Below are 24,775 nucleotides of genomic sequence, written 5' to 3'. Positions count from 1 at the left end.
TACACTGTACTAGAACTTGAGATTGATACAAAACAATTGGAAAAGGCCACCGAGAAGAGGACTAAACATCTTTCAAATTGCTGTAGTAGCTAATATTTATTTAGGCCGAACGAAACGCTTGAAAGAGTTTTTAAAGTACAGGTTTAGTTTCACAAACCAAAGTGTTTCTGGATATAGTGGAAACTTCACTACCTGAATTTTGCCAGAAATGCAGTCTACTACACACGACGTTGGCTATGGGCCAGCCTGGACTGTGCAGGTTAATGTAGGAGCCTCTTGCCTGGACACCGTTGCCTCTCCTGCAGTGCAGAACTTCAAAACCACCTCGTCTTGCAGTTTCAAAGGTGCACATTGCACTACTCCCCCACGAGCCCAGAGGGTTAGAAAAACACCATTGTGAAATGTAATGGTAAACAAAAGAATGCTTGGATAACCTTTTGAGCGATACGCTTTCACAGTTGCAGTTACAGGTGAATAACTTAAGTCACAGTAATTAACATTTACAAAATCAAGGTGTTGCAATCAAAGTTCTGTATGATCAGCCAAACTAAGAACATCGGCTGTAACTTTATTAGAGTTGTTGAATGCTTACAGCCATGAAAATTAACTCCTAAAGCATAAATCATCATACTGTGCTCATTAACAGTTGTCACAGCAGATTATGTAAAATAGGAAATGTTTACTTATACCAACCAAGCTCGAAGAGCCATTACACTCATCCAAACACACACACAAAAAACAAAAAACCCAAAAACATCAAGAGCCGTCAACGTGGTTTAACTTGAAATCAGTCAAGCGTAAAATACTGTGGTGGCATGGAGAAATTGAAAATCCAACCCTGGAGCAGTTTTCATTGTCATTTGGCCCCAGCAAAGAGTTATATTTCACAACTGTGAATGTTGGAAGTTCTGAATCCCTTTGAGCAGAACTGCTAGCAGAGACGCGTCTGGAAAAAAGCTGAGCATGTCATTACCATCAGCAGCCTAGGCACAAACCCGTGGGTGTTTTGTGTACCATCAGGCAAGATTGAAGCCTTGATTGTGATCTATAGCCTGAAGTAATTTGAAACGGAGGGTCTCTAGACTGGTGTACTTGGGCAGATCCAGTAGGTTGAAGCAGGTATGCGCAACAGGCAAGTAATGTTCCCCTCCACCTGTAGACTGGATTACCAGCTTCAAGCTTTTCATGCCCAGGATGGGTATACGGTCACTTCCTGTAAGAAACACTGAAGCCAAGATGCATCATTTCAGCTATTGCTGCTGTATAAAAGGTATATACAATTTCATCTGACATAACAGTTAAATGGTCAAATATTAAAAGGCAATCACTTACGCAGAAACTGTTTTTTCTTCTCTAAAGGGAGATAATGGAACACTTCCCAAAACAATTTGATGGTGGGATGATCAGCCCAGTATTCTCCTTTGTATTCAGTACTCTATTGAGAAGTTATGGTGAAAATTACATGTATTTTCAAAATATACACAATGAAAGTTGTTGAATTAAGAGATCATTAATGTGCCCCTCAATTTCAGAGCATTTAAAATGTACAATCTGTGTGTGACGAGTATTCACTTGGAACTGCTGATAATGATGTAAATTCAATTTGGTACAAATCACACTAACCCTTTTTGGGGGTCAGTGTAAAGCCCTATGAAAGTGATCATTATGTTATAAAGCAGGGGTCGGCAACCTGTGGCATGCAAAGCCATTAACATGGGCACACGGAGCAATTCACATTTTTTTTTAGTACACTTTATAAATATTTTATTTTTAAATACAGCCTAATGGTGAACTAAACAATCAGATTTAAAACAATACTGTGATAATTAGTCTCAAAATACGGCATTACTTTTTATAGCAAAAGAGCGTACACAGTTGACGTGGTCCATCATAACTCTCCTACCTTCTTCCTCTGATCTGCCGACGAATGCAGCCCACGGTCACACGTGCACGAAATTAACATTGGTGAATAAATCTGCATCTTCGGGCCGCATGGAGTTCAACTTCTGTGAACTGACCGGCGAATTTGCAGCCTCAACCAAATAGCAAAGAAATGTGTGTGTGTGTTTGAGCCCACTAAGCTGTAATTGGCTGTAGTTTTCTTAGTGAGCTGGGATAGAGGAGACTTTGTTGACGCATCTAACCAGCTGGTATTGCACGACATTGCCCATGAAAACTACAAACTGCTCCACAAGAGAGATGCTGCCTGGCTGGTAGTGAGTCTGGAGACAGACATTGAACGTAAATGGAAAATTATTAATAACATCAATTCATATTTCACGGTATACAAATATAACTTGTAATCCAATGTTCTTCCTCCGTATTTGTCCATAAAACTATGACATGTACAAGCGAGACAATTAAGTGAAAACATTTACCTTTCTCTGGACTTCAGTGTACTACCCCCTGTCGCAAAACCAACAACCGCTACAATGGACTACAAACCAGCAAAATGATTTCCGTGCATCACATACTACACTGCCCACATTCAGCACAACGAAATACAAATTTCATGCATACAGCAGTCATGTAAAGAACTAGCTGGCTTTCTTTTTTTTGCTTTGTCAAGAACAACTGACTATGACAGAAGCAAAAAAAAAAGTAGGTTGTCTAATATTCGCCTCTTTAGCTGCCTTGGACAAACGAATTTGGATTTATTTCACAAGAGGACCGAGCTGTGTGCTCTCTGCTGCAAAAGTGTTGTGTGTCGAACTTCGTAACAAGGCATGAGAAAAACGTCACACATTACATTACAGTCATTTAGCCGACACTTTTATCCAAAGCGACTAGGAACCAGCAGCAGATGTATAGACAAAAGGACTAATACTCAAGCAGCTGGAATAAGACTAGTAGAAAATTGTTAAGGAAGAAAGATGATACTTACTCTATTCTAGACGAACCAGCAATTCAATATCGCCCCAGAAGTTAAAATGCACACTGGATTGAAACTGAATCAGGCCAGACTTATAAATCCCTGTGATGTTCTGGCCACACCCTGGCCACTTAACACTCAATTGGCCAAAGTGGTACACTGAAAATAGGCCTATTGCCCAGAAACTGGTCACTTATGTAAAACTCTATCAAACCTCACACAATACTATTAAAACTGCAAACAGCAAGTTACCAAGGAATATATTTATAAGCTAAAAGGATAACCAAGTCAAAACAGCTAGGCAACAAGAAATATTTAAGGGCACACTAGGTGAAAAAAACAGCTACAGCTAGATTAAGTAAATAAGACAAGTAAATAGAATAAAACAGCTAGAGCCAGAATAAGATCCCACTAGGAACCAGCAGCAGATGTATAGAGAAAAGGACTAATACTCAAGCAGCTGGAATAAGACTAGTAGCAACTTGTTAAGCAAGAAAGATGATACTTACTCTTTTCTAGATGAACCAGCAATTCAGAATCACTCCAGAAGTTAAGATGCACACTTGGTTGATTCAGCTGATAAAGCTGAATCAACCAAGAGGACAGCGGCCCAGTACGGGAAGCAAAGCAGCGTGTTAACAACCTGATGTGCCGCCAAAACCAAGCTACTGAGGGCAGCTGTAAAGTCGTACAGTGCACTGGGAAGCCATTCTCTGATGGAGAGTATATAAAGGAGGTTTTCCTCAGCAATTCACAGGTCTGGGGTTTGATGGGTTACCAAACAAAGACACGATCATCAACAGGATCAAAGAAATACCTGTTTTTGTGAGAACTGTAGAGAGGTGCATTACAGATATGGCTGAAAACGTAAGGCACCAGCAAACTCTTGCATTGAAAGATGTGTCGGTATTCATCGTAGCTCTTGACGAGGGTGTGGATGTAAACAATGTCCTATGTCCAGCAGTGGTTACCAGATATTGCGACAAACAAGGGTCACACTAAATCGGTAAGACTGAATCAATTTTCTTTTGTGCTCTAGTAATTGTCATACATTTCCACAAATAATAAAGTGTGTTTGTGTGTGTCAATAAAAAGTTCAATCAGTTCATCTGGACACAGTGTAGTGTGTGTGTGTGTGTGTGTGTGTGTGTAGAGAGCATAAGAAGTTCGACCTACTTGCAACACGCCACAGAGATCGGCAGACAATGGACAGCGCCCTCAATGGCAGACAGAGAGACAGACACCAGACACACGCCAGCGATGTGGACAAGTGGGTGAAGAATCTGTGCGACAGACAACTCACCCAGTCGGGATAAAGACATCCTTGCTAAGGGGCTGCATTTTGCTGTCACGTCGAGGGAAATCCCACTAGTTGAACTGATCAAAACCACAGAATCGGCGATCTGTAAAAACAACATCGTGGACCCAGATGCAGAGCAACTGTGGACAAAAGTTTCAGCCTGCCTCAGCAATGCGAAGGCGCTCCTGTCCAACATCAGCAGAGATGAGAGGAAAGCTCTCACGACTCTCAGTAAGGACAATAACATCATCATCCTTCTGGTAGACAAAGGCAGATGCACTGCTCTATTAAATCAGACAGACTATCATGAGAAAGTTATGACGTTACTTCGCGGCATAAATACTTATGAGCCCCTGAAATGAGATCCAGGCAGTGGCTACAAGAAAAAGGTGATAGATTGTCTGAAGCTGTTAGAACAGGACAATGCTACTGACAGAATTTTGTACCATAGATTATACCCAGGGGAAGCTACACCTAGTCTGTATGGGTTACCTAAGATATATAAACAGGATGTGCCATTACGGCCTATCGTTTGTATGATTAACTCAGTGAACTATAACATCTAAGTTTCTGCCATCTGATCTTAACCCGTCGGTAGGCAGTAACGAACATCACATTCAGAACACTATGGATTTTGTGGATAAGGTGAGTGACATCATTATGGAGGCGGATGAAACAATGGTCCCTTATGATGTTATGTCTCTCTTCACATGCATTCCTGTCGATGAAGCAGTGGAGGTAGAGTCTGTATGAAATTACAAAACAACCCCACCCTTGTCTTCAGTCCACATACTTCACATATAGTACGATAGTATAGTATAGTATTATAGGTAGCGGCATGGGTGTACTATGGGTTCCTAAGTTTCACCTATAGTGGCCAACTTGTAGGTGGAGGAAGTGGAAAAGGGGGCTCTGATGTTCTATCCAGGGGCACCACCTAGCCATTGGTTCAGATTTGTGGACGACACCTAGGTTAAAATTAAATCTCAGGATGTATGTACCACATTTCACTGACCACATTAACTCTGTTGACAACCACAACAAGTTTACCAGGGAGGATGTAAAAAATGACAGATTAGCCTTGCAGTTGGTGATGGGGGACATTTGATTGTTGATGTTTACCTTAAACAAACACGTACTGATCAGTACTTAAGGTTTCTCATCATCCACTGGCGCACAAACTAGTCATTAGGACGCTGTAACCACCGAGCTGACAACATCCCCACTGACACAGCAACCGAGGAAGAGGAGAAATCCCACATTAAACAGGCCCTGGTTAAGTGTGGATATCCTAACTGGGCATTTGTCAAAGCCAGGAAGATGCCTGTGACAGCAATTTATATTTGATGTTTGCTTACTTTTAATCTTCCACCATGTTTCACTTTATTTTATTTTAGATAGATGCTTAACAGAACAAAGGTAGTCTTATAAGGGCGTCTTCTGCAGGTGCACAGACAAAGGCCTATTGTTGACTGTTGGTTGATAGCAGAGGAAGGTATGGAAGACTCGCTAAGTGAAGCAAGTCTGTACACACTAATTGGAGAAATGGCCTTGGTGGGATGAGAGCTGGAAGACATGAGATAAGGCGGGGAAGAACAGACAACTGCCCTATAAGAGAGACTACTGTACTGATCGGGGTGCATTCAAGCGTCTAGGCTTCGATGCGTCTGTTCATGAACATATTATATTACTATATTAAAGTGGGACAATACTGTAAAGGAGTTTTGTCTCGCTCCTCATTTAATGTCAGAGTGGAATTAAATAATTGCCACGACACCTTGGGGGCTCGCCCGGGAAGCCCAACTCATATTCTTCTTTGACCCACTCTCTGGACAGATTAAATCTAGCCGGCCAGTCTGGTGAAAGGGTTGAAAAAAAAAATCACCTAAGACCCAGGATGTCTACCTCCCCTGAGGACAGCCCGTAACTGACTCCTGGGGTGAGAGGAGACTGTGAGATTGTGGGGAAGGGAATTGTGTGATCCGGCTTTTTATTTAAATGAGGATACAGTATTGAAGACCACAGGAAGACGTCTGAAGGTAATGACATTCACTTAGGGGTGATGACCCATTGGCAAAGGAAATAATGAATAATGTCAACTGAATGGTCAGAATAGGAAATTTCCGGGTAAGAGAGTGTCTTGCAAGATAGCAGAATGGGTAAAAAAACAAAGCAAACTTTTAACTGACAAGTCTTGTCTGACAGGATGTATGAAAATTATGTGTGAAAAACATGGTGATGACTCCTGTAAACAACTTTCAATGTGGGAAAAGAAATTTGGATTTCCTGAAAATGGTAGTTTTAGTATAAATCAGCAACAACAATTGCAGAATACGATGGAAAGATATGAAAGACAGAAAGGAAGAGGTAAAATAGATTGGAAAGCATTGATGATGTGGAAGGAGGAAACAGAGAAAAGAAATGGGCAAAAGAATAGTGAGAAGAGATACAAGGGTGAGGGCAGGACAATTAATCACTGTCCTCAGCTTTCATAGAAGGACCTGGATCTCCTCCCGTCTCAGCCTCTCATCAGAGACCTGCAGACCAGCAGCAACCTGCCGCAGACCGACAGCAGCCTCGCTGTCTATATCAAGAGGCCCGCAAACACCTGGCTGCAGTAGCGGAGTCGCTCACGTGGAGCCCAGCAACCACCCTGCCTCCACACCAGGTGGGTACAGCTGGGATGAAACTGACCGTTATAACAGGGCAGACAATGTCGACTATCGGCACCATGTAGAGGGACTATGTAGCAGAAGGAGAGATAGTTTCCGGGCACAATGAGATGGGGGGGGGGGGGACAAGGGACTGCAAACAGCATCCTGGAGAGACTGCGTCTGACTTTTTAATCAGACTGACTAGTTTTTAGGGAAAACAGTGGTCTAGCACCATCAACACCACTCAATGATGGAGATGACTCCCCATATGAACAACAGCTTAAGACCTGTTTCCTGGACGGCATGGAGGCAGGTGCACAAACACTGTGTGGGCTCGGACAGGGGACATTTGGCTGCTGTTCATCGCATGTGCTCATTCACCGGTGAGGACGCCTATCTTTCCAGTTAAAGAGATAAGGCTGGAGGAATCAGCCTGCAGAGTGGCGATTCATGCAAGATTTACAAGCAGTAAATGCAGCAGTGCATGCACAGGCACCTACTGTGCCTAATCCACATACAATACACTCACACTTCCCACCTGGTAGTATGTGGTTCTCTGTAATCGATTTAGCTAACACATTCTTCAGTGTTCCAGTACATCCAGACTCTCAGTATTGGTTTGCTTTCACGTTTCAGGGTAAAACATATGTGTGGGCCAGGATGCCACAAGGTTACGTAGCGTCCCCAGCAGTTGACTCGCAGATTTTGCATGCCTGTTTGGAGAGTTTAGGTCATCCAGCAGGGAGCGCGCTGATACAGAGTATGTCGACAATTTGACAATCTGTTTATCAACAAACAAGCTTGTGGGATTGGTACTATTGCATTGCGAAAACATCTGACTGAGCAGGGCCACAAGGCCAGTCTGAGTAAACTGCCATTTATCAAGGGAAAAGTCTCCTTTCTAGGGCACGAGATCGCTTAATAAAAAAAACCCATTGAGCTCAAAATGAGTGGAAGCCATCCTCAAAATTCAAAAACCTTTCATTAAGAGGCAATTAATGTCATTTTTAGGGCTGATGGGCCACCGTAGACAGTGGATCTGTGAGTATGCATCCCTGGAGGCTCCACTATTATCTATAACGCATGGCCATGGATTAAAACTAACTGACAATGTGACGTAGACAGAGGCTGCTGATGCAGCTCTCACTCAACTAAAACAGACTCTGACTACCACGACTACTTTAGGACTGCCTGACCCAGACAGACCATTTACACAGACTGTGGACGGAGAGGGTTTTATGACATCTGTGTTGATAAGATAGTGAGAGACAGAGAGAAAAAAGAAAACAAAAGCTACGTGCACATATGTAAATAACGTATGGCAGTCTGAGGACGGAGTCCTTGCCTGCCTAAGTGTTTGTTTCCTTATTGTGCAAAATTGCCACATGGGAAGGACCATGTGGGGGGATGGTGGATGCAGTTAAATACTGGCTTACAAGAGGCTTCACAAATTATTCTCAAAATCCATTCATCCATTATCCATCTATTATCCAAACCGCTTATCCTGTTCAGGGTCGCAGGGATGCTGGAGCCCATCCCAGCAGTCACTGGGCGGCAGGTGGGGAGAAACCCTGAACAGGCCACTAGGCCATCACACAGGGCCGACATACACACACACACACACATTCATACCTAGGGACAATTTAGTATGGCCGATTCACCTGACCTGTATGCCTATGGACTGTGGGAGGAAACCAGAGCACCTGGAGGAAACCCACACAAACACGGGGAGAACATGCAAACTCCACACAGAGGACGATTCCCAAGGTTGGACGACCCTGGGGTTTGAACCCAGGACCCTCTTGCTGTGAGGCAACTGCTCTAACCACTGAGCCACTGTGCCGCCCTTTAGTTGACTGGTTAGCGCAGTTGCCCGTGGTGCGGGTGATCTGGGTTCGCATCCTGGCTGCAATTCACTACAATTATTCCCAAAATTTTTGTTCAAAATGTTTAATTTGCTTGAAAAATAATGCCACAAGAGGGCAGATCACACAAGCCTTGAGCCACCCTCCTGCAGATGCAAGATTTTTTTGTTTTTAAGATGAATTTTGAGCATTCACATAGGTTTTTCCCAAATGTCAGCATGGGTTTTTTTGTTGTTGCAATGTTTCTGCTCAGATTAGTGTAGATAACTTCTCGAGTCTTTTACTCATTTCTAGTCAAGAGTGGGATGAGATGTTTGGCTTGAGAGGACATGGGATAATTGTGACTTCTGTCTGACTGCTGAGTTTATATGGAGTGTGTTGATGTAAACCTGATGCATTTCAGTTGGCTTACAACTGACATACAGGCCTCACAGTTATTCTGTGTGAGGTAAGATGTTCCCCAGGATGTAAAAACATTGTCATGTTTTCACTTGATGTTTTTTGACAATGTTTGCTCACTTTTATTCTTTAACTTTATTTTACATTGCTTAGATAGATGCTTAAAGTCCATGTGTAACATAACAAAGGTAGTCTTATAAAGTGTCTTCTCCAGGTGCACAGATAAAGGCCTATTGTTGACTGTTGGTTGTAGCAGAGGAATGTGTGGGAGACTCGCTGAGTGAAGCAAGTCTGTATACACTAATTGGAGAAATGGCCTTGGTGGAATGAGAACTGGAAGACATGAGATAAGGACGGAAAGAACAGACAACTGCCCTATAAGAGAGACTGTACGGTACTGATCGGGGCGCATTCAAGCATCTAGGCCTGGATGCGTCTGTTCGTGAACATATTATATTACATTATAGTGTGACAATACTATTAAGGGATTTTTGTCTCGCTCCCCATTTAATGTCAGAGTGGAATTAAATAATTGCCACCCAAACAGCCAAACAGTGCACCAGCCGATCAAAGAGAGAAGCAACAGCTGTCTAAGTGTAGACCAGTGGTGATTCCGTATGTGGTGGGAGTTTCGGGACAGCCGAGACGCGTGTTTTCCAAATACCATGTCTCAGTTGCTTTCAAACCCAAAACACACTGCGCCAGAAATTAGTTCAACCCAAGGATCGGGTCCCCCGGCACAAACAGAGCAATATAGTGTACGCTGTAAAGTGCCGGGAGGATTGCCGTGAATTGTACATTAGGGAAACCAAAGAGACGCTGGCCACGAGGATGGCACAACACAGCAGAGCTAACACTTCAGGCCAGGACTCTCAGTCTACACCCATCGACAGGCCAGTGGCCACTCTTTCAAGGATGAGGATGTGCACATCCTTGATAGCGAGGAACGCTGGTTTGAACGGGGAGTCAAAGAGGGCATCTATGTGAAGAGGAAACGACCATCTCTGAACCGAGGGGGAGACCCAAGAGTACATCTGTCACCATCTTACAATGCTGTGATTGCAACCATTCCCAAATCCTCTGTGAATAGTAGACATGGCCATTGTAACTTTAGTTAATGGTCACGGCAATCTGCATATGAAACCGGTCGTTGGTTTCGGTCGTTATGCCACTGTATTGTTTATAAGGGTGGGATACCTACAGTCAGATGAGACGGAAGAGGTCACTTAGATCGGGTTTCTCTCTCAATAAACTTTGTGTCCGATAAACAGATTCAACTTTCTGTGAGTAAATAAATAAATGCTAATTATGAAAATGAACTGGCACTCGAGTATGATTTTTTTTAAACTTTGGAAAGTGTTTAGAGCATCCAAAAGGTTACCGACCCCTGTTATAAAGTATAAAACTTTGGTTTGGTGAGATAAATTATTTAAAATGCTAGTTGAAGAGTTACAAACAAAAAAAAACCAAAAAAAAAACCAGACGTACCTTTTCGAGCTCTTTCCAGTCATAGTTGGTGTTGCCAATGACCATGGCTCGCAGTTCATTTGGCTGGAACAGCTCCAGAACCTTTCCACCGCACACTTTATGGAACCCAGCATAGAAGGACTCAAACAGTGGCGCTACTGACCTGTTGAAAATGTAGTCCACATATGCGTTGACAAAGTCTTGCCTGGGGAAATAAAACAAGGATACACTTTTTAAATGACTTATTAACAGTCCATCTCAAATTTCATGTTAAGACAATTATGAGTAGAGTTCTAAAAGAATTATGTAAACATTTTAATGCAATAATACTGAAGCTGAGGGGAGAAGTTTAAAATGTAAATGGGGCAGAATAAAAACACCGTTATAAACGGAGCGCATCATTAAAACACTGGAAAATTAGCCCTACAACGCTGAGGTCTATTGATTTCCATCTAGAGATTTTATCCTGATGTGGCCCTACCCCTTCATCTCTATTATGCTATGGAAAACGGGAAGGAGGAGGAACACTGGAGAAGACAGGGTTGTCCACTGTGCAGCCATTCTTTCAGACCTCTCCTCTATCTTCCCAGCTCCTTGACAAATAGTACAGATGCCAGTCTGGAGCCAAGACATTAACGCCAGATGATCCACAGCTCCTCTATGAGCTCATCTCTACCGCTCAGTGTTGGACCCTGTGCAGCAGGATCAACTAGTGACAATGGCAGACACTCCCTGCCTCTACTGAATCGTCAGTCTTTTGACACATTTCAGTTTAAGCTGTAAATGTTAATGATGAGGCAGTCAACGGCGAAGCACTGTCTTTATTAAACCTCAATGGGTCAGATGTGCATTAAACCATTTTTTTTCTTTCAAAATCTTTTTATTAGCAAAAGGAAATTAAGCCAGTCTTTTTAAAAAAAGAAACCAAATCATCCATTAAGTTTTTTTTTTTATGTTGTCAAAAGCAAACTTTTTTTCCCCCATTTTAAACACTAAAGAGTACATTTCTAACACTTTCAAAATGGCCAAAACTGGGAAAAGATGTGAGTAAGGACATGGTTTCACTTTTGAATTACATGGGGTTTTTTTTTTGAGGGGGAGGATTTTTTTCCTCCTTTTTCTCCCCAATTGTACCCATCCAATTTCCCCACTCTTCTGAGCTGCCCCAGTCGCTGCTCCACCCCCTCTGTCGATCTGGGGAGGGCTGCAGACTATCACATGCCTCCTCCGATACATGTGGAGTTGCCAGCCGCTTCTTTTCACCTGACAGAGAGGAGTTTTGCCAGGGGGACGTAGCATGTGAGAGGATCACACTATTTCCCCCACTTCCCCCTCCCATCCCTGAACAGGTGCCCTGACCGACCACAGGAGGCCATAGTGCAGTGACAAGGACACATACCCACATCAGGCCTCCCACCCGCAGACACGGACAATCGTGTCTGTAGGGACGCCTGACCAAGCTGGAGGTAACACAGGGACTCGAACCAGCAATCCCTGTGTTGGTAGGCAACAGCATAGACCACCACACTACCCCGATGTCCCCTGAATTAAATGTTTATTTCACAAACCTCATCTACAGTTTACTGGCTTAAATACTTTGGTTTATTGAGAATATACTGACGCTATTCATATTGACCTAGAGAATGCTATCTACTATAACTTTCGCCATTTCCTTCACTTTTGCCGACAGAGAACCCAGAAGAGTTTGAAAAGTTACCTGTTTGATTTATTAACATTGATATCCTCACCATTTGGTACAAGTTCCAAGACCTCAGTTGCACCAAAGTTTTCCTCTGTGACCTAAAAAATTTGACAATGTTTAAAATGTGTCATGAAGATATCAGACCTCTAAATAGTACTGAGGACAACTCAGTGCTGATGATGGCTTAAGACTGACAAGTCAACTTACTGTGAAATTCAAGCAAAATGTGTCTTCGATGTCATCTTCTGTGTAATCCAGTAACTGCTGTAGACTCCTAGTTTAAAGAAATAGAAATGATTTCCTGTAAATGTCAGACTAAAATTTTCTTTAAACAACATCTAAAATGTCTAACTAAACTGAACGCTAGATGGTAGTGCTTTAACTGTGAGAACCAAAGCTTATAAAAGGTTGAATGTTGACATAGACACGATATGACATGACATTACATAGAATACTAATGGAAATTAAAAGTCCAGAAACATAAAGAAACCTTTTCTGTTCCCTGATCTGACCTTCAGAAGAGGAACCAAGTGCGCACACATTCAAAAAAATAATTAGGTGCAAGATAAAAATAGCAAAACAAAGGACAAAGAAGTGAGGTTTGCACACTGAAATGCTCCCAATAACTATTTTATTCGGCAACATTGCCGAATAAAATAGTTATTGGGAGCATTTCAGTGTGCAGACTTCACTCCTTTGTTCCCTGAGCTGACCTTCCCACATCTGGCATCAGCTCTTTCAGATCATCCAGCATTGGGTTTCGCTTCAGGAGCTTCTTATAAAGGGCCACTGGGAAGTGGAGCTCTACAATGGTGAGATTGTAGATGGCCAGACCACAGATAGCCCCAACAAGGTGGAACAAGTCAATATCCTCAAAGGTCTGGAAGGTAAATTGTCCATGTGAGGTTTTATTGACGACAAATACAAACCTCGGTAAAGTTTTTGGTGTGAGAGGAGAGTGTGAATCAGCTGTACCTTATTTGAAAACCAGATGAGCCTAGACTCCTCATAGTATCGAAACATCCCATACTTGGGATCCAGGAGTTCCCTCATGATCAGAAGGAAGAATTCCTTTCTCACTCCACCTGCGTCGACCGCCTCCTCTCCAACAAAGATCACCTGCAATAAGTTATTTTACAGACATTAATGATAATTATTATAACTTGAGAGTATTTAATTTGATTTCATGTAAATGATAGCATAGAATGAAACAATAGCATAACAAATTCTTACTTGGGCTCATCCCTAGATTGAGATGCAGTAAGGTTTGCAAACATTAGTTGTACCCAATGGATGAAAAGCTTAAATACTAGATATTTGAAGAAACTCGGGATAAAAGAAGTATGCATTCTTTAATTTTACAATACTTGATGAGAATAAGCCTTTTAGAGTAATCCCTTTTGCAGTTACTATTGACAATCAATTTATAACGCATTTCAAACGCATCTTTAAGAACAACTGAATTTTCTAAATGTTACAAAAAAGTTTAGCAGAACAGATATTCTCAGAATAAGTCATAAATGTACCTTGAGTGGTTTCTTGTAGTCAACATTCTTGGACTTTCTGAGGACTTCCATGGTGTCTCCAACAATGTTTTCCCTCCGGACAATAAGGATAAGGCAGGGATTGACAGACTCTACCACCGGTAGGAACATGGAGCTAAAGTTCTGCCTCTGTGCCTGGTCCACTGCCATCTAACAACAGATATCAAGTCAATAACTAGAAGAGTGGAGATCTCTGCCAGGCGTACCTCCCCTTCTCCAGAGCTTGGACTTCACAACAAATCCCCCCCTTTTTTTGCCTAGCGGGAGAAAGGAAAATACAGAGGCACTGCCTGCGTATATCCCTTCGCCGGTGCTCGGACTTAGGCGAAAAACCAGCTGAGGAGTCAGCACTCAATTGCAGTATAAAAAAATAACATAAAAAAAGGCTTTTTTAAAGGTTTTGAATCACCGCAACCACAAAAGGTCCTTGATCATAGTCATAACTGTGCACAAAAATTATCAGGCTGACAGGCTCAGTAGTATGCGAGATTAGCAGCAGACAGATACACGTACACACGGACAGAAAACTTAAGTGTTATTACTGCCATTGTAAGACTTTTGTGCAGCACCCAAGTCAGTCGAACGGGAAATATGGGGGAAAAAAATAAGTTTTGAATATGCAGACCCTTGCACAAATTCAACCAAGTCTAATAAGAACTTGCACTTTCCAAAAAGAAAAGGCTTGCTACGCAACCATTTTGGTCCAACCCTAACCCTGTCTTTATTTTCATAATATAATAAAGCTAGGTAAACAGTTTACACTCACACAACTCACATCTACAGTTGACTCAAGACCGGGCAGCGACAAGAATATGCAACACTTCCTGTTTTGACTGCAATCTACAGGAAGTTGTTCCTTTATAACTCTTGTATTTTTTGGATTATCACATTTTTTTTACGAACTTTTGATCATGTCACTGCCCGATCGGAGTCGGCCATAGATATGAGTCACACGTGTGAGCGTAAACAGTTTACCCAGCTTTACTATATTATGAAAACAAAGACAGGTTATTATTTTTGGCTCATCCAGTGTTCCCTGCATTTCTCCTGTGCTGAGATCAGCAGTGAATGATTTGCTGACTTGCAAAATACGATCAACTTCTCCTTTACTTTCAAGACTCATACCCGAATACATGTTTTGACACTGTCGCTGCTCGATCCAAGTCAACCGCGGGCCTGTGCAACTCACATCTATGGTTAGCTCAGCTCAGGCAGCGACAGAGAGCAGCGTTGGTCGAGCGGGCTATAGAATGAATGAAAAGAGGGAGTGGCGGTAGCAAGAACAAACGTTGTTCAAAGGTTTTGAATCACCACAACCACGAAAGGTTCTTGATCATACGGTCATAGCTGTGCACGAAAAATATTAGGTTGATAGGTCCAGTGCTTGCGGATTAGCTGCAGACAGATGCACACAAACACAGAGATACACATGACCAAATGCAACATTCTCTCCAGGCTACCGCCTGGCGGAGATAATAATGATGATGTTGTTATTACGAACTCAAATTATATAGCATCTGGGCTTAACCAATTCACTTGAGAAAGTATTACTAATTGAGATTAGAGCGCTATTAATCTCAACCTGTCTCTTCTCATATAGCTAAATGGCTAAAGCATGTCAACATTACTGCTAGGAATGAATTTCAATTTCCATTGGGCTTTGTCACATTAAAAGTCTGCACACTGCAAATGTGCTTTGGGTAAAAGCCACCAATAAGTGACATACATTACCTGCATTTGTATAACAGCATCGGTCTGAAGCAGTGTGGTCTTTGCCTGGGCATCAAATACAAAAGGAAACCTGCACAGGGTGACTGCACCATCGTGACCCTGAAGACACAGATACATAAACAAACGACCTGTTGTCAAGTATGGTTTACCTCTGACAAATGTCATGGAGCACACATGGAGCAGCCGTTAAGGTGACAGCATTATATGCCAATGGACTCACAAGAGGATACATCTGCTGCTGGATCCATGTGATGTAGTCATTTCTGATGTCTACCAGGTCATCCAACTCATGGATGTAGAATTTGTCATACTGTATGATGTGTCCTGCCCTCTCGCTCACCTGTGGCAACAAGAAATTTGATCATGAATCAGTTCCTGTGGATTTCTGGAAATAGATTTCATAGCAGTAGCATGACCCTTAAGTGTGACAGCTGTTTAAGACAAACCCATGAATTCTGTAAGTACTCACCGCATGCAGGATCTCCAAGAATCTGAGTGATGTGTCAAGGAAGCAGATGAAAATTCTCTGTTCTGTTGGTGGGATGCCCACCTTATGCATCTTCAGTAGATAAACCACCACGTCCTTGTACAATTCCACCACTCTCTGGAAGACTGTGGGCTCAAATGTAGACCACCAGTTTCCTAAAGCAAAGGCAAGATAAAATACATCTTATGAGGCTGTTCTTTTACAAGATAGCAAACATGATAAAGCAATACACATGTAGTCTTGTTAAACATGAAATGACAAATAGTTCACCCTACCAAGCACTTTCCGTGGAGCTTCTTTTAGACTGACAACTGACTTGGCAAATGGGATTGCCAGAGTCACATATGTGTTTGGGTCACTGAAGAGGGGACATTCTGGAAGAATGAGGTAAAGTCTCAGAGCTTCAATATCTGGAGGAGAGTTGCTTAGTCTGGGAATCAGGTTCTTCTCTAGACTCGCAGCAATCTGTTGAAATACATGAGTGTATTACCATTGATAAATTATAAAATACTCAAAATTCTCACTATAGAGAATTACTTCTCACGGCATACAATGACAAAGTAAATAAGTGATTGTATTGGTTGTGCACTTGCCTGCTGAGCCACTTCGGGGTGATCCTGCTGAACCAATCGGTGAAATAGGAGGCGAGCCATATTCATATCAACCCCAGAACATTTACTGCTGGTGTTGTAGTGATCTGGGTGACTTTGCAGAACAGATGAAAACAGGTGTTAGTATTTACAGACACACTAAAGGCAAAAATGACAAAAGCCAAAACGAAAATCAAGACTAAAATTAACAGAAATCTTGGTCCAGCCTCTCACCATCTATTCAGTTTAAACACAATCATAACATAAATTTGATGTTATATTGGCAAAAGAAAGTGGGAAAAGAATTAAAGTCAGTAGGAGCAAGACAGAATACACATGCATGAATGAGAGCGAGGACAGTGGAATGGTGAGGATGCAAGGAGTAGAGGTGACGAAGGCATATAAGTTTAAATACTTGGGGTCAACTGTCCAAAGTAACGGGAAGTGCAGAAGAGAGGTGAAGAAGAGAGTGCAGGAAGGGTGGAGCGGGTGGAGAAGAGTGGTAGGAGTGATTTGCAACAGAGGGGTACCAGCAAGAGTTAAAGGGAAGGTTTACAAGATGGTTGTGAGACCAGCTATGGTATATGGTTTGGAGACAGTGGCACTGACGAAAAGATAGGAGGCAGAGCTGGAGGTGGCAGGTTGAAGATGCTAAGATTTTCATTGGGACTGACGAAGAAGGACAGGATTAGGAACGAGTATATTAGCGGGACAGCTCAGATTGGACGGTTTGAAGACAAAGCAAGAGAGGCAAAATTGAGATGGCTTGGACATGTGTGGAGGAGAGATGCTGGGTATATTGGGGGAAGGATGCTGAATATGGAGCTGCCAGGGAAGAGGAAAAGAGGAGGGCCAAAGAGGAGGTTTATGGATGTGGTGAGAGAAGACATGCAGCTAGCTGGTGTGACAGAGGAAGATGCAGAGGACAGGAAGAAATGTGGCGACCCCTAACGGGAGCAGCCAAAAGTAGTAGTAGTAAATTGGCAAAAGACATTCTGAATTCTATGGGATGAGAATTTATGGTCCAGTGCCACTTTAAAATATTTCATTTCATGTCAAACATCTAAACTGTAAAAAATTAACTTCACCTAAAATGGTTTACCTTGTCGCCAAGAAAGACCCATTGAGGCAACTTGATGAGGAAAACACCAGGTCAATCTCACTACAGGAAAAGTATAACACAATTAGTATGACGCCGCTTCAAAACAAACTTTTATGAAACAATACTTTAAAAGAAAATTTCCCCACTTTGCAAAAATTAACAATTCTATACTGATTTAACAAGTGAGAAAATGTAGCAATGTTATTCTGATTAAGATGCAGAGAGGCATATTTGCTTGCAAAGGAAGGGTTTTACTTCGAGATTTCTGGCAGGAGTCTTCCTTGCAAGTGGCTCAGCCATCTCTGTATAAGAGCGGTATTCAAGGTGCAAATTTTTCTATGGTGGTCCTGTATCCTCACATAATCAGGAACATGGTGGTTCTAGGAGAGAGAATATGTTTAACTTTACATTAACCTCTAAGGAAAAGAAAAATCTTCATCAAAGCATTTTGCTGACATTGATAAATACAGAACACCACAGTAATGGCCATCATTTGACATTACAACATACTCCAATGATAACTCGACAGTTTCTATTCCATTTAACACCATTCTCTCTTAGTAAGTTAATTTGATATAATTATGCAACAAATGTCTATTCTTGATTATTTACCAAATACTATGATTGAACTTCACTGGGAGTGAGACAAGGACAAACAGAATAACTGGGAGAAGTCCTAAGATGACAACTTACATTAGAAGTGTAATAGTGAGAAAAACTCTGGTCTCCTCCAGCATATATCTTTTTCACGCAGACCTGCCCTGTTTTTATTAATACAAAAAAGTAAAACAAAATTACAACAACATTCACTCTTAAATTCCTCACCCTGCCTTTTAAGTCACCATGTTTAAGAGTAACATTTAAGTGCAAACCAACAAATAATGTTTACGCTTCTTTTAGTAGGCATTAGGAACACTGTTCACCTGCGTTTGCCGAGATTGGACAGTTAGCGGCTACCCAGGAACCTTTGACAGGTGCAGGGCTTTTCCTATTGCAAGTGGAGCGTGTACCAAGCTGGCCATTCCCTCCAAGCCCAAAGGAGTCCATTTTTCCAGAAGATGGGATGTATGCCAAAGTGTGCTGCCTTAAAAGCATATATATTTAAAAACCGATTTCAGATTTTTTCCTTTACATCATTTCTATGATTCTGCGTCACTGATATTACATTAGTACAGGCCATTATATGATACGAAAAATAAAACAGCCTGCGATAGGGCAGGAGTCCTGAAATTTCACTTCAATAGCTAAGAATTTTTGCTGCATGAGATTCTGTAGTGTACCCGCACATGTAACAAAGAACATATTGTGGACCTTACCTTCCACATGCAATCTGTGTGACCACGTTTCCCATGAGTTCAAAAACTTTCCTGGGGTTGATCTCATGATTTGTAGAATTGTGTCCAAGCTGGCCATATCCACCTGCTCCGAATGTAAACACACCACCTTCCTACAAACACAACACAAGTTATTCAAACTTTTCCATTGGCAGAAGAGTACAGCAAAGCCAAAAGCTATTGAACACCATTTAAGAGTTAGGTATGTAGAGAAAATGTACAGGATGTAAACACAATAGTGTAACAGACTTGATTTGATGTAACTCGCACGGTTGATCAACTATATACTAATTGGTTAAAAGACATTTGGCTGGCCAAGACACAGTGGTTGATGGACTCTGAAACCCACCACCTGCTTGTTTTCACTATTTAAAGCAGCTGTAGAAAACTTTTCAGCTTTCCCCACTAGCATTTCCAAGTGTTTTCATTGTTTGCCTGCTGTCGCAATGACAAGTGGATCACTTCCATTTATTCGCAGCCTGGCTACTGTCCAAAGCAAGATACAACTCTAAGAATCCCAATTTGAACTAGGAACCCCGGTCTCAATGCTATGATAAAGGCAGAGGTAACCATCTGGTAGTATTAATAAGTAGGCAGGTTCTTAATCCTCTCAAGTCACGGGTGTTGCATCGAACTGTTTCCCTGTTTAGATGTGTTTCCCCCTAGTCAGAATTCGATACACAACCGGGATGCTTGATTAATCTTAACCTAACCTCAACCTAACCCTAACCTAACTTCAACCTAACCCTAAGCTTACCTTAACCTAATCTTAACCAATAGCTAACCTATTTCCATGCAAATAATTTCATCTGGCTAAGGGGAAACAGAGTACGATACAACACCGTAGCTCACTCCATCGAGTGAATACCCGTCCAAGGTTCACTCTTGTTTTACCTCTGTTTCTATCACTCTTCCTCTTCGCCTTCTTTGCCTCCTCTGTTAACAGGGTTCTTTTTCTCTTGCCGGGTAGTTTCCACTGTCACTTTGGTTGTTCCACTGTCTGACATTTCCGCTACTGGGTAAAACAAATGCACTATCCTCTTCCTATTTTGGTTGCACAATGGTTGACACACTTCCTTTGTGCTGTAAACCAAGCCTTCATTTTCCCACAAGATCATACATGGTGGCAGACAGAATTGCATAGTGAAAGCGAGGCTTATAGGGAACCAATCTAAACGTCGATGGGGTCATTATTCTATAGCCATTACACTGCGTAATCAACATTTACTTCATAATGATAAGCTAAAGCAAAAAAAGTTGCCTACTGCTGCTTTAATCACCCAAACATGGTGTACCACAGAAAAGGCCTGCCCGGCAAATTAGCAAATGTGTGCAAATGTATCAGCCACAGTCAAAACTTGCCAATTTTTGCCTAGTGGCCATTTCCCCACTGTGCTGTGCACTACTGTAACTCCACCCAAGACCCCACCCAGGACACTATACCTCTAAAAGGCAACAAAGGGAGGGTTTAGCTTAACTTGGTCAGGGCTGCTGTGTGGTCCTCTCCACAGCAGATGTAAATCACCCTCTGTGACCTAAGAGACTTCAGCAGAGTTGGAAAACATCGATCTGAAAGAGACCTTTGGAAAATTAGTTTAACCACATAGGCTCATCCGAGCATTTACAGCACATCTTGAGATTTTAACTGTTGTTAAGGCTAACCGTTGTTGTCATTGAGGCCCAGTTGCCCAAACTTATTGCACCCCCAACCAAAGACTGCCCCTGAGAGTGTAAGGGCAAAGCTGTGAGCACCCCCTGCTGAGATCTGGGCAAAAGGAATTCCTTGCAAAGACTGGATTACTTGCGGGGTGGAAATGCCTTGTCCCTCTATTCCCACACCCAGTTGTCCATATCGGTTCTGACCCCAGCAGAAGACTTGGCCCCCTAAGAGAAAGATATTAATATAAGATGAAATTGAACAAATTAATAAGAAAATGAGGAAATTTATGTTCTGAAGGCTGGGTGTTACATAAATAAGTTCATTCTCACCTTTGGAAAGAGCAAGTGAGTGCCAATATCCACAGGCTACCTGAGCAATTTGAACATCTGACAAACTCTTGATGTTTCTGGTATTTTCAAACAGAGAGGGAAAAAAAAGAGTTCGTTACTTTCATACAAGCTATTCTCCTCTTTCAAAATTGTAGATAAACATACAATACTGGAGTCAGCTGTTTTCTAGACAACACAAAGTGTATATACACATTATTCTTCAACACTGAAAACAGCATACACCAATAACCATCCATACATCCATTATCTGAACCGCTTATCCTGCTTTCAGGGTCGTGGGGATACTGGAGCCTATTCCAGCAGTAATTGGGCAGCAGGCAGGGAGACACCCTGGACAGGCCACCGGGCCATCACAGGGCCCGCTCACACACACACACACACACACACACAAACACACACATTCATACCTAGGGACAATTTAGTACGGCCAATTCACCTGATTTACATGTCTTTGGACTGTGGGAGGAAACCGGAGCCCCTGGAAGGAACCCACGCACACACGGGGAGAACATGCACACTCCACACAGACCCCGGATGACCCACCAAGGTTGGACTACCCCGGGGCTCGAACCCAGGACCGTCTTGCTGTGAGGCGACTGCACTAGCCACTGAGCCACTGTGCTGCCATACCAATAACCTGACATGTTTTTGTTTCGGAGTGTCTTTCAATAGAATGTAATAATAGGCAAATGAAGTAATAGACTAATGGTAGAAAACAGCCAAAATGTTTCATGCAAATATCTGAAAATCAGCTGCCTAATTTACCTAGGCACACGAATACATTCTTCAAAGTTATTAAGGCCCAACTGCCCATCGGAGCCTAGACCCCAAGAGAAAACCTGCCCTTTGTCATTCAGTGCAAGTGTATGAGCCTCTCCACAGGACACTGCCACAATGTTCTGTGCATCCAGCGCCACAACCTGCTCTAATGGGGGACACAAAGCGAAATGTTTTTTTTGATCTGGTCAAATATTTATGAAAATAAATACAGATAAACAGTAAAACAAATTCCACCGACCTGGCTTCTTTCGAGACTTCTCGTGTCCCAGCTGTCCCAAGTCATTGCAGCCACAGGTATATACTGTCCCATCCTCCAGCAGGAAGGCCGTGTGCCTTCGGCCGCAGCCCACATCCCGCACCTGCTTCCCATCGAAGAACTCACATTTCCGGGGCTCCACCACGATCTCCTCATCTATCCCACCCAAACCTAGCTGTCCATAGGAAGCATTGCCCCAACACAGCATTTCAGCATTCCCCTTTTACTAGCAAACCCGACAGGATCTCCTTAACTGTGGAAGGGAGAGAGAAAGGTCTTTTTTTATTTTTAGCAAGTTTGACTTTTACAGTAGTCGGTTAAATCCCCGTCTCATATGGATCGTGGTTTTCGATCAGCAACACACCACCAGCTACTGTCAGCTCGCTAGCTTGATAGCTAACGCTAAAGAAAACAGCCGAGTTCGTGTGGCACCGTTATTGTCTATAAACGAGCCCCTCTAGTTAGCTGGATTACAAGAGTGAATCTATTTAGACAGATATGGTCAAGTTAACGTCAACAAGCTGCTGGACGTGACATTGCCGTAACTGGAAGCGTACGCTCACTAAGTTAATGCTGGCCTCGATGTGTGTGTCTGTATGCATGTATGTGCCCCAGGTAAGCACATATTCTATAAGCTTTTAAAGTCAATTGAAATCATTAAAGACTTAGCGATTTAACGTACGCCAAATGGTCATCACGTCACATCGTAGCCATTTCTTCTACAATAAGCCATCGCAGGTTAGCAAGCTGACCAAGAGCTAACGGTTAATTTGAATAGTTCGTCATGGTGAGTTATTAACACCACATGCAATAACAACTGAAGACCCCCATTCAGATTAACGAAAACATTAGCAGACTAGATAGTGCTAAAAAAAAACCAATTCACGCCACACGAGGTCTGGGAACTCCTTGGCTAATTATACCGCTAGCAGGAGATACCTTACCCGCTACCTCCTCGAATAACATGCATTTTCATGGTCAATGGGAAAAGCAAGTGGCAACCTTCAAGTAAACTAAGAAAAACTACCCAAACCATTCGTCTGGATGTCTGGTCGACGGAGACTGTGCCCGAGGAAATGTAGAGGGAGGGGGCGCGCGAAAGAAAGAGATGAGAAGCTTCCCGTTGAAACGTCAACATCCGGTCCCAGCATGTTTAAAAAAATAAAAGTCCCAGTGGCCAAACACACCCAACGATCAACTCCCTCACTCGAAAATAACTTCGTGTTATTGTCATATTATTTAGTCTATATCTATAGCCAGGGCAAACAACGAATATGTGTAACATTGCTCTCAAGATTGTCAGGTTTTAAAATGATCACTATCTATACCCTGTGACTTGCTTAGTTACTTGAGCGTCTATGCATGCTCAATAATCAAGGTAAGACAATCACAGAAAGTTGAATCAGCTCATTCTGGACACAAACGTTTATTGAGAGAAATGTTTCATCGCTCATCTAAGTGACTTCTTCAGTCTCAGGGTGAATAGTACACATTGCCATGGTAACTCTAGTTAATGGTCACGGTAATTTGCACATGTATACCTGCAGTCAGACTGAAGAGGTCACTTAGATGAGTGATCTCCACAAACGTTGTGGCCACATGAACTGATTCAACTTTCTGTGATTGCTTAAATTAAAGTCGAAACAGTTTGGGACGATTTATTTATGAAACAAAATGTACATAAGTGAAGCAAAAAGCCATTGATTAACACATTTAGAAAATCACGCCCTTTATGATGGCTTCCTCTTTCGTGTTCTATTCTAAACATTTTAACCTGAAAGGTGGTATTGCTTTAAAAACAAACAAATAAACAAACAAACAACTCGTGAGATTTTTTTTCTTAGTGTGTTGCTCTTGCAAGAATCCCTTAACTTAATCTCGGCTGTGTTTCGCTGATGCTTAAACAATAAATAATTGTTCACAAAAAAAGGTGAATTCACTTCTGAGGTCAGAAAAGAGGTCACAACCTTATATCGAGATTTTTAACTGTGGGGCGGCACATGAGGTAGGGTTGAGAAACACCGCTCTATGGCTTTATTTTGGAATTAAAATGCTCAAGCCGGAAGTGATACTTTGTCCTACCTACAAGCAGTGACAGACAAGGAAAAGTCGCGAAGCAGCTGAAATGTTCTAGACGGGGGCTTGAATGACTTGTTTACCAGGAGAGCCCCGCTGTGGGTTAAGATATAATAACAATCATCATCATCAACGTATACAATGTATATCACAAGCGGAAAATGCATTGCAATTAAGCAAATGGACATAAGTGAGTACTACGAGCATTAATTTTCAACCACTTTAAACGTATTAGCCCGTGGGCAAACACCACACACGCACGCACGCACACACACACGCACACGCACGCACACACACACACACACACACACACACACGAGTTATGAGGTTAATATTTGCACGGTTCCTCTTACACTACATTTTTACTTTCAATCTTGCACTGGCCCTCTGCTCTGCGAGCTGGCTTGATTAAAAATGTGATGGTGTGCTGGTTACTTTTTAAAATGTTGTGAAACTGATGACCTCATGTAATAACTCAAAATATCTGATTCAATTACTGAGGCCTATTAAATATCAGGTGGTCCTGTAAATCTGTAACTCTGGCGCCTTCTGGCGAATTTAATGGAAACTAACCACCTAACTATCTAACGGATAGTCACCAAGTGA

At 42.2% G+C, this 24,775-nt stretch overlaps 1 protein-coding gene across 1 annotated transcript; it reads right to left on the bottom strand.

The window, feature by feature from the left end:
• Positions 1-28: 28 nt before the first annotated feature.
• herc4 (HECT and RLD domain containing E3 ubiquitin protein ligase 4) lies at positions 29-23,165 on the bottom strand. Its single transcript, XM_056291259.1, has 24 exons — positions 22,076-23,165; positions 21,823-21,982; positions 21,037-21,113; positions 20,710-20,931; positions 20,526-20,616; position 19,957; positions 19,030-19,160; positions 18,637-18,797; positions 18,407-18,474; positions 17,969-18,093; positions 17,714-17,773; positions 16,615-16,726; positions 16,297-16,486; positions 16,004-16,176; positions 15,755-15,874; positions 15,535-15,633; positions 13,786-13,953; positions 13,235-13,378; positions 12,973-13,139; positions 12,467-12,533; positions 12,275-12,357; positions 10,579-10,762; positions 1,333-1,435; positions 29-1,225 (listed from the first exon to the last, which is right to left on the bottom strand). The coding sequence occupies exons 1-24, from the start codon at positions 22,299-22,301 to the stop codon at positions 1,017-1,019; spliced, it is 3,141 nt and encodes a 1,046-aa protein (XP_056147234.1). The 5' UTR covers positions 22,302-23,165; the 3' UTR covers positions 29-1,016.
• Between the last annotated feature and the right edge of the window lie 1,610 nt (positions 23,166-24,775).

This window comes from Lampris incognitus, chromosome 13 (genome assembly GCF_029633865.1).
Source record: "Lampris incognitus isolate fLamInc1 chromosome 13, fLamInc1.hap2, whole genome shotgun sequence".
Lineage (NCBI taxonomy): Eukaryota > Metazoa > Chordata > Actinopteri > Lampriformes > Lampridae > Lampris > Lampris incognitus.
Note: the sequence above shows the minus strand (reverse complement) of the source record. Positions and strands in the feature narration are given on the sequence as shown.